At 43.8% G+C, this 12,157-nt stretch overlaps 1 protein-coding gene across 1 annotated transcript in view; it reads right to left on the bottom strand.

Moving 5' to 3' along the window:
* Positions 1-470: 470 nt before the first annotated feature.
* The window catches only part of BMP7 (bone morphogenetic protein 7), a 47,990-nt gene continuing 36,303 nt past the window's right edge, over positions 471-12,157 (bottom strand). The window contains exons 4-7 of the mRNA XM_075108702.1: positions 7,290-7,487; positions 5,368-5,444; positions 4,636-4,746; positions 471-3,330 (exon numbers count right to left, since the gene is read on the bottom strand). Of these exons, the coding sequence (XP_074964803.1) occupies positions 3,181-3,330; positions 4,636-4,746; positions 5,368-5,444; positions 7,290-7,487 (536 nt within the window). The 3' untranslated portion in view covers positions 471-3,180. The remainder of the gene's footprint in view (positions 3,331-4,635; positions 4,747-5,367; positions 5,445-7,289; positions 7,488-12,157) is intronic.

Raw genomic sequence — 12,157 nt, 5'->3', positions numbered from 1 at the left:
GTGTGGTATCCACAGTAGGAAACCTCATGCCAGCAGCATCTCTGAAATATGCTAAAACAATCTAAATTAGAAAATGTCAGCTTCTTGGCTGATGCTCCTCTGGAGTTTCTTTTTTTCCTTTCTTGTGCCTCTATAATTTTATTGGGATGACTAAATCTCTGAACTATGTTAGCAGTAAACAGAACTAATTTACCCCCTGCTTCTTTGAAACAGCTGCTGACAGCTGCACTATAATTCAATCATGGATCTTTGCAATGCAGTCTGCAAAACATATTCATATTTTTTTTGCATTCTTCCCTCTCTGTTGTATTTGGACTGAAGAAGTCACACCAGACAGCGACATGTGCCGATTTTGCCTGTATATAGAGATTGAGCTGCATGAAAACACAGGCTCGAGATGAAATATATCACCTAGCCAAAAAGGTTCTCTGAATGTAGGGAGAATAACCACACAGATACACGACATTGTTGGGATATCTTTTGTAAAGTTGCAATGATTTATTTTAGTAGTTTGTACAAAAGGCTTCTGACAACTGCTCTATGAGAAGAACCAGAAAAGCGTACGCATTTTTGCCAACTGTTAATAAATATCTTCTTAAATAAGGAAACAAATGTGTTTAGGAACCGAGAATCATTTTTCCTGGATGTGATTGAAAAGGAATTCAGAGATGGAAATAAATAATTCTTCTTCCGCTTGTGACAACTATTTACATAAAAATGTACAAACAGTGAAGCTGATGTCAAGCCTAGCAACAGAAATCCTGTTTAATAAAAAAACAAAACCAAACCCAAACCAGAAACAATCCCCACATAATATTTAATATATGAATCCTATACAGCAAGATACTGTGGTCCAAGTTACAAATGCAATACACCACCGCAGTGACCACCAACACTGAAACACCCGCAAGAAAAAACTAATCCTCGACTACTAAATAGTGGAAGTTTAGGCACGATTAGCTTTAACTTTCTAGGCAGCACCTTAACTTCCTTTAGGAGGTTTACAGAAGCACTGGTGTATATACGTACACAATGTCAAAAGATGCTTCCAATCCATGTGATTTCAGTACCTCACTCTAATTTAAAGAGATGCACTGAGGGCAGTCTTGGCTGCCTGTCGCAGACAGCCTTGGCTGCAGGCTCCAGGGAGAGACGGTCTTTTGGCTTCAGCTGTTGTCCCGTCCTTTGGGGGTCTGTAATTCTTTGGCCAAAGCCTCACCTTGGGGCACTTAAGAAGTTTGCTGGAGCCGTGCTTGCAGAGCATGCTCCTGCAGATGTTTGTCGCCTGCATTGGAAGCAGTGTGGCAACTGCTTGCCGTGGCCCCAGTCCAAAACCTACCGATGCCACGGACAGAATTCCGCTTTCCCATGAGCCTAATCCTGCTGCTGAGAAAACTGCTGGGAAAACACCAATTGACTTGAATGAAATGAGAATTAGACCATCAGAAACAAGTTTCCAATTTATTTTGTAGTAATTTCTTTTTCTTCCTTATTCTTTTTAACATGAGGCATCTGGTCTGGATTTGATCTGTGACTTAAAGGAAGAAGATCTGTGAGTGGCTTTCAGAATCGGGCGATTGCATTCATTTATCTTCTTTCTCCTAACTCTCCTCTAAGGCAAGATACGGAGCCAAGGTCCCACAGCGGCTGTATCACCCCGTCTCTCTCTCTAGAGCAGACAGAACCGCCTCCAGGGGTTTATTATGTTCCGGACCTCTGCTGGAGGTTTAGGGTTTTGAAGTTTGGAGATTTAGAGCTGGGTGTGCTGCGGACCTGGTGTTGTGTTCGACGGGATTTTCTATCTCCCTGGTGAAATTTATGACGACCCTACTTTTGTAACTGCGACGTACGCCAAAGTGTTGAATTGGGTTGTGATTGGTTACTGCTACTTTGTATTCTTATTCCCCACAACTTTAATTGAGTTTTAATTACGTAAGTGTGATGTTTGTGTAACCTGTGACTTTAAAAGAAGGAAAAAGAAAAGCCTTGAGGGGACATTTTCTTGCTTCTGGTTCCAGCTTGTTGGTGTGGCTCTTGAAAGGGGGATTTTTTGGGTTTGGAGTTTTTGGGTTTGGATTTTTTGGGTTGGTTTGGGAAGTTTTGGCTTTTTTCTTTTTAAGGTGAATCTAATAATAGAGCAGACTTTTATCGTAAACACGGACCCTGGGAAGTAAGGCTTCCTGGCTTGTTTCTAGCTGAGTCTGCGAGGTGCTGGGTGTACGTCCCAGCTTACAGCACCTTCTGTACGTGAGCCTCCACGTGTTTAAAAAAGCGTTGGAACTTGTTCTGTCAGTGAAGTCAATTGACATTTTCCAAACAGGCGCAGGATCTTTAGCTGGCTTTCACAACTCCATAACTGCTCAGGCTACCCTAGCTAAACATTAGGTTTAATCCCTGTTTCTTAACATTTTGCTGCTTTCCTGTTTCAAGTTCATAGCAAATTCAATTTCTTTCTGGTTGCTACAGGAAATTTCCTTCCCTGTTGACAGAAGAAAAAGTATACCCAAAAAGTCTTGCCCTTTGGAACTATTTTCTTCAGGTTTTTTGCTTGTCAATTAGAAAATTCTTTTTTCTTTCCTTAAACTGATCTGTCTTTTGAATTTGCGTCGATCCAGATATAGCTTTTGCTACTATAGTTTAAAACTGGAAGTTGCATGTAATTAATCTTTAGTTTTGCTTATGAAATTGAAGCAGAGGGGTGGAAGTAATAACTCTCTAACAAAATACCTGTTCACTCCAGGTATATTTTGTTCACTTATTTTATTGCAAACTGTATTACAGGAACTGCACATGCTTATTAGTCACAGCACATTCTCACCTTGGACAGATTATTATTTTTCTGACTCGCAATCAACACTGGTGAGTTTGCAATCTTCAGAAAAGACTCATTTGCAAAAGTATGTATTGCAGGAGCCAATTTTGTAGGCAGATTTGGTTTTAAATGGTTTCTCTGGCTTGTTTCAGTTTACAAGCTCATTGTCTGTAATAAACTAAAACAAAATGTGTTCAAATGCCACTTCGATCCAGAAACTGTTCCATTGTCTGAACTTTCAGAAGCCCCATCCTAAAAACTCTTTGGGATTTTTTTAAACCCGTTGCTGGAGTGCTAACCTTTTCCCCTCCCCCACGTAGCCATACAAAAACACTCTTTACAAATAACTTTTTTTTCCCCCTACAAATCTAATGACAGCCACATGCTCGTACCACCATGTTCCTGTATTTTTTTAAGATAACGTTGGAACTGTCATCAAAATAGAGCACTGAGATGGCATTGAGTTGTGTAGGAGCACAGCAGGGTTTCGGCACAGTCTCTGGGTTTATAAAGTGAACCTGGGGAACAAAAGTAGAGGCATGTTAAGATTTACTTTTCCCCTCTCCTCCGTATTTTTCTTTCCCAGGCAAGCTTCTGTCTGTCCCATACGCTCACTCAGACATGTTTCGAACACCTGGCTTTGTGTACAAATGTCTTGAGATGTCCCCTGCATGTACGGAGGCTGATGCACGCACCCCAAGTCAGATCTAGTTGGAAATCTTTCAGTGAGGCAGGCTTTCATTAGAAAATTCCCGTTTGTCAGAGCAGTCAGCGTTCTGCAGAAGTGTACCCAGTTACGATAAACTCTGCAGGACGTGCAGGCAAGGTTTTGTGAGAAATCCCATCAGCCCTGGGTGGGGACCCCTGTCCCTGCGGCTGGCAGCACCAAGACCCAGCTGGGGCCAAGGGCTCCGGGTCCCCTGCACCCCCTGCTGTGGGACCTCCACAGAGAGGGGAAAAAAGCAAATAAAAAGCAATCTACTGGGAGAAAAACGTGAAGACATGTTCTTCCCCTGGAGAAACGCAGACTATTCTAGTTTCCCTAATATTTTTTACAGCGGTGTCCTTAGATGCGCAGAGGACGTGGGATGCAGATGAAAGGGTGGAGGGGGCCTCTGCGTGCCCTGCTGATGAGTGCAGGGGGTCTGGGCTGCTAAGGTGCACCCGAGCTGGGTAGGGGAGGGCACCCAGGCAGGTCAGCCGGGGTACTCGGGGCCGGCATGTCTTCTGGCCCATGCCAAGAGCTCTGGTGCACTGGCTTTCGTGACACAGCTGAGGCTGGGTGGCCCCCAGCCAACAGTCCCCCTGAGCACAGGCTCTGCGTGACAAGGACACGCCAGCTCAGGGCTCCCATCTGGACATCTTTGCACAATTTCATAACGCAAATACACCCACAGAGCAGCTGGGCTGTGTAATTTTGAGATTCGCTGACCCCTTCCTCGGTCTGTCCCCCCAGATCTGCTTTTGGCAGCAGCCTATAGCGGGTCCTGGCAGAGTTTTTCCAAGAGATGCTGATAGTGGGTCTCATCCCGCTCTTCCCTTCCCGTGCAGTGGGACCATACCACCATTAAGATGTCTATCATAGGGCCCTTTGAAACTAGAGAGAGCATGTCAATGCTTGCAGCAAAGACAGGGTAATTCCTAGCCAACTATTAATTCAGGCCACTTGGCTAGACATGTTTAGCCAGATGCTGCAGGCATCTTAATGAGCTAATGCAGACCTTCCTTCTCTTGTTAGCTTAAAGAGCCTTTTTGTGTATGAATTATTCCTGAGTAGCACCTATCAGAAATACCTCTTGTGCTAGGAGCTACGGTGCACCTACCAGTGTCTGTACAATGGCATGATTTGTAGCATTCATGTATGAATTCAACGGGAAAGCACATTCTCCTTCACAGTAATACGCAGCGTAGCCCTCCGGAGCGATGATCCAGTCCTTGATTAAATTGAAGATGTTAAATTGTGGAGAAAGACAGAAATATGGTGCCGTGAAACAAGAAGCAGAACAGCACATAATCTAACAATTCATACATCTACATGCAGTTACAGTAGCCTGCAAAAATCTGGTACTCTGGGTTTTCTAATGCTATCCTAGACACCTCTCAAGCAGCTGCTTTTCCCGGAGGGGCATATTCCGCTTTGCAAACATGCCCATAAGGTAGCTGGATTTAGTTTATCCATTCAGCAGTGTCCTCCTGGCTGTCCACAAGGATCACTCCACCCATTGCAGGTACAAGCTATCAGAAATGGAAATCTTTAACCAGGTCTAAAAGAACTGGCAGATGAAAACGCCGTATGTGCGTTCAGCACTGCTGGAGGAATTTCGGGGGGCCACGTTTTCTCGAAAGGACTTAAGTGTGTTTTGTTTCTAGCCAGTCTCACACTAAATATTTGTATAACCTAACTTTGCAGAAGCACTTCTTAAGCATGCTAAAGGCAATATTCAATTTCCCCCCCCCCCGCCCCGGGATAACAAAAATATCCAGTTATTGGCTTGTTCTCACTAGTGTAGCTCAGTAAGTGACATGCAGACACCACGGTCACTCACAGCCCTTACCTGCCACCCCAGGTCCCTGAAGCTGACGTAGAGCTCGTGCTTCTTGCAGGCTTGTCGCTGGTCACTGCTGCTGTTCTCTGCATGGGGGGAAAGGGGGTCTGTAAGGCTGGGTTGTCCCAGGACCTGCAGCCCTCCGCAATGCCCCAACAGGGAGTGAGGCATCACTGCTCATCTGTTGCACTTGTGGCTTTATTTTTTTAAAAAACATTTTCAGTTTTAGTCATAAAATAATGGTTGGGTTCAATACATGCGAAATGCCCCTCCAGCTTTTTGTGCAAAGCCAAAGAAGGCCTGGGAAAATAGCTTCTTCTTTTTTCCTGGGCTTCCTCTGACCTTATATTAGCAAAAAGCAGATCTCTCTGATTATTGCTTACTATATAAAATGAGAACCTGTGAAAGGAGTGATAGGGAAAGGCACCATTTACCTATTTCCTAAATTTCTAACTGTCTTTGAATCACCTGCGTTACTGTTGATAGTTGCACCTTCAAGCCTACAAGGCAACACATGACATTACGGCAATGTGAAATCTGTTCTGTCCAGTGCACCTGGATCCGGATTACAGACTTCTTGCAATGGGTGACAGTGCTGAAGCCAAAGAATAAAACATGGGTCTGAATCATGGATCTCAAAAACTACAGCTACCAGGGCAGTTTTAAAGTTGTGTCTATCCTGGACACAGAGCCTGAGCTGGAGACCCAGGTAGAAGTACTGGAATTTTTTTTTTTTTTTTAAAACTCCTGTTGTTGGAAACTAACTCAACATGGGGTCCCCAAGGTGGAAGCAGAACGTTGGTTACAGGGACGTTTCTAGCCTACTCGCAGTAGTAAGAAATTCTTTTGTCCATTATCCATCCTTTAAAAATTGAATTGATATAGCAAATAGATGATAAAAACACACACTTAAACTGCAGACCGTCTATGTTGGGGAACTGCAAACCCCAGAGCTCGGAAACAGAAGCCATGGAAAACCATTTCAAGGGACACTAGGATTTCATGTGAGAGGTACAGGAATACATATGCGTGGGCACGTCAGAGAAGCCACACCTATAACCAGGGCAGCAGAAAAACATTGTTAGTTCTGGGGCAGGAATAAGCCGATTAAAGATTAGGAAGCTCCAACAAGACTGATGGGAGAGAGTTCTCCCATAGCCTTGCAGGTAACCCCAAGCAACCCAAGGCGAAGGTGGTCACGCAAGATGATATTCTTCCCTATGTTGCTCTCTTCCTTCCACCTCTTGCAAGCTCTCCTTCCATTTAGTGAAGCGCTCGCAAAAATAGAGCTGGAATTTGCCACTGCCCTCAGCAGAGCTGGCCCTGCACTGCGGTTCCTGCTGGGACGGTCACCAAGGGCCCGTTATTCTGAGGTATCTCGTAATTAAGCCACGTTTCTATTTCAAATGGCTGATGGAGTTTTCTTCCATATTAGGAAGCACAGCTCCCCCCAGAATAGCTCCAGTTACCCTGAGCAACAAGTGGGTTTTCCATGCAAAACTTTTGGGACTACTAAGATTTTTGGGGATTAAACTTAAAATTGCCAACTCTGAAAATCTACAGCATTTTGATTCAAATCCACTGAAATATATTATTGTTTTGATCACTTACTCATTGGTTGAATGTAATTGTCTTATATTTCAAAATTATAATTTATTTCATGTGGGAGAAAAGGAGAGCTTTCTGGTTAGATGGTCTTTTTTTTTTAATATTGGATTAAGAAATCCCTCAGTTTAACATTGTTTCAAAGGATCATTATTTTTCTAATTTTCTTTGAACAATCCCTAACCCCAAGCAGCTTCAAACCAGTAAGAGAATACTAGTGGTAGACCAGAGAGACAACAAACAGGCTGAGTATGGGAGAAACCATTCCTATCCAGCAGAGCATTATCCCAGACCCAGAACCACGGACCCGGCAACCCGCGCTGTACCTGCGATGTTCGACACCCGGAAAGCTTCCTGGTTCTTTGGCGTTTTTGATCGATTCTGGCTCCTTTGCTTCCCTCCCGTGGAGCGAATACTGCGGAGGTGGACCTCGGTGGCTTTGAAGAAGGCAACCGTGAACGGCTGCTTGTTCTGCGGGCCGTGCCTTCCTATTAGACCCGCCAGTTTGGGATTGATGCTTTGCCCTTAATAACAGAATGGACTGGTAAGAGGGGCTGCAGCAACTTTTCATTTTCAGCAGATGCAGTAAGGGTAACAGGGCGGAGAGCTGCTGCCTGGTGGTGAGGGTGATTCCCAGGCACGTCTGTATGCGTCGATCCACCAAGGGCCTGGACTTAATCGGCAGAGCTGCTTCTGACAAGAGCAGCTCAGCACAGCTAACTTCACTTTATATCTGCGTGTAAAAGTTACATAAAATACTCCTACATATAATTATTTTACCCTAAATCCGCTTAGCATTAACTTTTCCTGCATTCTTTAGAGGGGTTTCTTTAAGTTCACCAACCTATAATTTGAAGAGATCCTATAAAAGAAGCCATAAAACTCGGCCCATAGGAACACTAAATTCCCACTGAAGGTTATTAGCTTAAAATAAAAATGCCTTGTATGAAATGTTGACAGAGTTCCAGATATGCTGTAGCTGAGAGAAACAAATAGTTCAGATTTTTAGAGACATTTTGCTTATTGCTGTATCTGAGCTCTACCGTACGCGATAACTTTGCTCTAAAACTATTGATTACTGTTCATGCTGCCTGGCTTTTAAAAGTAATTTTATTTTTGGTAGAAGACGATTAGGTGGTTTCTCTGCAGAATGAGTCCAATTGTTTAGAAAAGACGCAAGGAGCGGGTGGCAGGAGGTAATCTACCGTTCCTCCCTGTTGCCTCCAAAGGGTGTCTGGGCCCCGTTGTGAAAAGCAGGGGTGATATCCAGTTTTATTCTGCTCCGAGCTACTGAGTCAAAGTTATGTTAATGGATTTTGTGATCCTTTTGCTAAGGACAGAGCTGGGACAGCTGACACTTTCCTAGAGAAGACCTGAAAGGCAGCCTGGCCCGGGAGAGCAGGCGAGCGGCTCTACAGCCCGCTGGCAAATATTTCCTTATCTTACTAGTTTCTGACTAATGTGTGGGATGAAGCTGGTAACCTGAAGTATTCCTAGGTAATACTCTAAAACTGCTGTTTTTAAGATGACTAAAGTAAATGCCAAGGCTTACAAATTATTGTCTTTCTGGAATTGTTTCCATTTCTGCTCTTGCACGTGCCCAAAAGAGTGGTAAGGGTGACAGGCCCAGAAAAGGGGGCTGTGGTTAAACCTCAGGGCCAAGAAACGGACAGGCCTCGGCTGAAGTCCCTTCTTTATTTTTTTAAGCGTGCAGCCCAGCGAGCTGCAATATATGGGATTTGTGGAGAGGACTGGCTCGGGAGGTGTTTTAATGGCAGCTTGGCAGCACGACGGCTGCCCGGCGTGGCCGGGCCCCACGTCACGCCGCCCGCAGAGGAGCGGGGCCAGGCCTCGTAAACTAGGTAAAGCAAAACTGATCTCAGGGCAGCAGGAAAGCTTGGGTGAAAACAGCAGATGCAAAAAACTCATGTATGTAGATTTCTATGTGGACACACGTCAACAACTTCTTCACCTTCTGCTTAAGCTCCTTTCTGGAAACTTGTCCAAACAGCTCTCATTTTAAACGTTTGAGGCTGAGCCCACAAAGTGCTTAAGCAAGTAGCTAATGCTAAATATATAAGTAGTTCCACTTGTGCTCAGGCTTTGCCAGATTGAAGCCTTATTTCCTGAAAACAAGCTCAGCTGCAGGAGTTCGAGCTCACTGAACACCGCTCTTATGGCTTTTCCTGCCCCTTCAAAGAAGCCTTTCTGCTTCCCAAAGCTGTTTAAACTAGCAAGTACATCTATGGCTGTGGTTTGTCCAGTGTAAATTATTTTACCTTTACCATGTCTCTAGAGAGTAGGTCAGCGGTATGCAGGGAGGGGACCCAGCCTCGCACTGACATGTTTAATGGATTTGCATTAGCGCAGCAATAAGGAGCATTTGACCAATGAATTCCTCACGTAACACCGACATGTCATGTTCAAGACCATTATGGTGGCAGTGTTTCCTTAGGGGAAAAAAGGCATGTAATGCTCTGTATGCGAAGTAGCGTATTTCTTTTTAATAAAGATGGGAAAAATCCACTTTCTAACTTTCCTATACATCCAGAAAGCAAGGTTAAACACAAGGACGCACGTGTAGTCCCCATCAGACTAATAAACCTCTCCCAAAAGAACTAAAGTTGCGCTCTTGAACCAGAGGGGCACGGCTTTATCAGCTTTTACGAAGCTGCTTTTTTAGTACTGTCAAAAATGGGATCTTAAGTAATAAATGAAGTAACCCTAATTGGGCAGCTGCTGTTCCCACATGCCGCTGCCGAGCAAGGCGTATCAGGTGCTGGGCTGAGAGCTTGCTGAAGGCTACTGAGTCACTCCAACATCTCTTTGGCTTGCTGCTTGAGCTGATCCCCATTTTCTAAGAGTAAACAAATATCCTTTGATTCCACCCTTAGTTATACATGTTGATAGACTTATCTCGCAAGATTATAAAGACATACAAAGATCAGTTTAATTTCTTTTGTGTAATCTCATCTGGATAGTGCTTGTGATGTCAGAATTTTTTTTACATAGACTATATGGCTTCGTGGTTAGAGATCTCTATATGTAAAGACAGATGCAAAGAAAAAAAAAATTATTTTTTCTAATTTTCTTAAAGCTTTGGGGGTTGCCCAAGCATATAGTGTTGCATCAAAATCCTGCAGTGTTTGCAGCATATGATTTTCATGTGAAGTCTAGATGCAAAAGCAGTTTCTTGTTAGCGCACACAGTTGGTCTAAATCCAAAATGAAACCTGGGGCGCAAGGAAGGACATGTCCTTGCCATTCAAAATAGGAAGAAAAATTCACTTGTATGGTGGAGAAATGGCAGTGCAAAGGTGTGCTGCCAGGGGACTTCGTTTCAGAAGACAAGAGAATCAGCTCCTGTATCTCTGTATTTACTTTTTAAACACTGCAGTTGGCTTTTCTAACTTTAGTGATAGGCTGATTAAAGTATTTTGTCCGTCTGTTGTGAGAAAGCAGCAAGTCACTTTATGTATGATTTCAACCCTTTACAAACTCAGCTAGATTTTTTAGGAGTGTAAAAAGAAATCAGACTCCTAATTTTCACTGAGTTAAATAACAGATGAGAATGCACTTATCACTGAACCTGGGAATTTCTGTCTTCGAAAGCGCTCTCTGGGATAGATCTGGCCGTATGCTTTTAAGGGCCTGCTTCCGATTGCTCCAGTAGAGCAGAGTTACTTAAGTGTGTGCAAAGTTGCAGCATTTCCCTGGATGTAGGACCCTGAAAAGTCTCCACTGAAATCTGCAACGTATTCAGAAATCAGCTGCCTTCCTCCTTTGTGCTGAAAAAAGGGATTGACTTTTGCTGCAAAATCACTAGGTGAGGATGGGGAGGGCCAGAGACATAAGATGACTTTTTTGGTAGAAGAGTGTAAGTGTGATACTGTATTATCCACAGTATTTAGAGGCAGCAAGCCTGCTTCCAGCTATCGCTTTTCTATGGACTCTGGGCTGGGTCTTGATGGTTTTCCAGTATGTGAACCACAACTGAATGAATATGCCACGTTTGTGGACACAACTTCTGTGCTTCCAAGAGCTTCCTTCACGAGGCAAACGGGAAATTAAAACAAGGACAGATGTTTGAAAATGGGTTATGCTTGTCTTGGCTGTTAATTTGCCTCACTGTTTGAGCTTTAAGAGTTAAGATTAACTTGTAAATCAGGTTGAATTTGAATCTTTACACAAAGATGGCAAAAGTCATCTGTCATTGAGATGGGGACTAGTTACTTCCACGGTGAAGCTCCTGCTTTGTATCTGTGTTTGGGTTTCTGCATTTGCTGATCACTCGGGAAGGGCAGGTTAAAACAACCCCTGTGCACCCCTCTGTGCGCAGGTCTCACATGAGGAATATCACCCTTTCACATAAGTGACTCTCCATAGGGTGCCCCATTCAAAACTGCTTTGTACAGTCTTTATGCAAAATATTACTTACTGGAAACATTCAGTGTTGCATAAAAACCAATAGCAATTGATGACTTAGATGCATATCTGGAGAATGAACAGATGTCCTTAGATAACCACATTCAGAGTATTTATAATAGTCATAAGCTGGGTTTTGCTTAGCCTCTCCTGTGGGGCAGCCAGGCAGTTCCAGATGGTCCCAGGTCCTGGGAACCCCCCAGAAGATCCAGGATACTTTGGTTTCCTTGCACAAATCTCCAAGTGAACATCAGGAATCTTGACTTTAAGAGAAAGCAGCGTGACTTTCTAGTTAAGACCTGGTTAGGAAAATTCCCTGCCTGATTCTAAATACAGCTTTTCTGGAGATGTTTCAGAGCCAGGTCCTCCTACCCATTCCCAAACCTCACAGGTTTGTACCATCAGCACACTGCAGACCTTGATGTCCAGACCGGGCACGGTTCTATGCAATCTAAATGGTTACTAGACATTTCTACTGCCACAAAGGAAACTAAAATGGTTTCTAGCTGTCTTCTGAATTTGACGGAACTTTTGTGCCAATTAATACCAGCCTCCTGCAGCAGTCCGTTGTGTCTTTTCGCACATAGCAAAGTTTCTTCCTGCCTCCTCGACCAGACCGCACTACCTGCAAATCAGCCAGCAGCGTATGCCTGCCTCGATGGGGATGTGTACAAAGCTAACACTGAGATGACTGCAGACACGTTACCAATCTGTTAAAGCATTTCAGTGCATCCTTAACCTGAAATATGTTGATGGATTAATTTTTTATT

This window comes from Phalacrocorax aristotelis, chromosome 13 (assembly GCF_949628215.1).
Source record: "Phalacrocorax aristotelis chromosome 13, bGulAri2.1, whole genome shotgun sequence".
In the NCBI taxonomy this organism is placed as follows: domain Eukaryota; kingdom Metazoa; phylum Chordata; class Aves; order Suliformes; family Phalacrocoracidae; genus Phalacrocorax; species Phalacrocorax aristotelis.
This window is presented reverse-complemented; position numbering and strand designations above follow the sequence as displayed.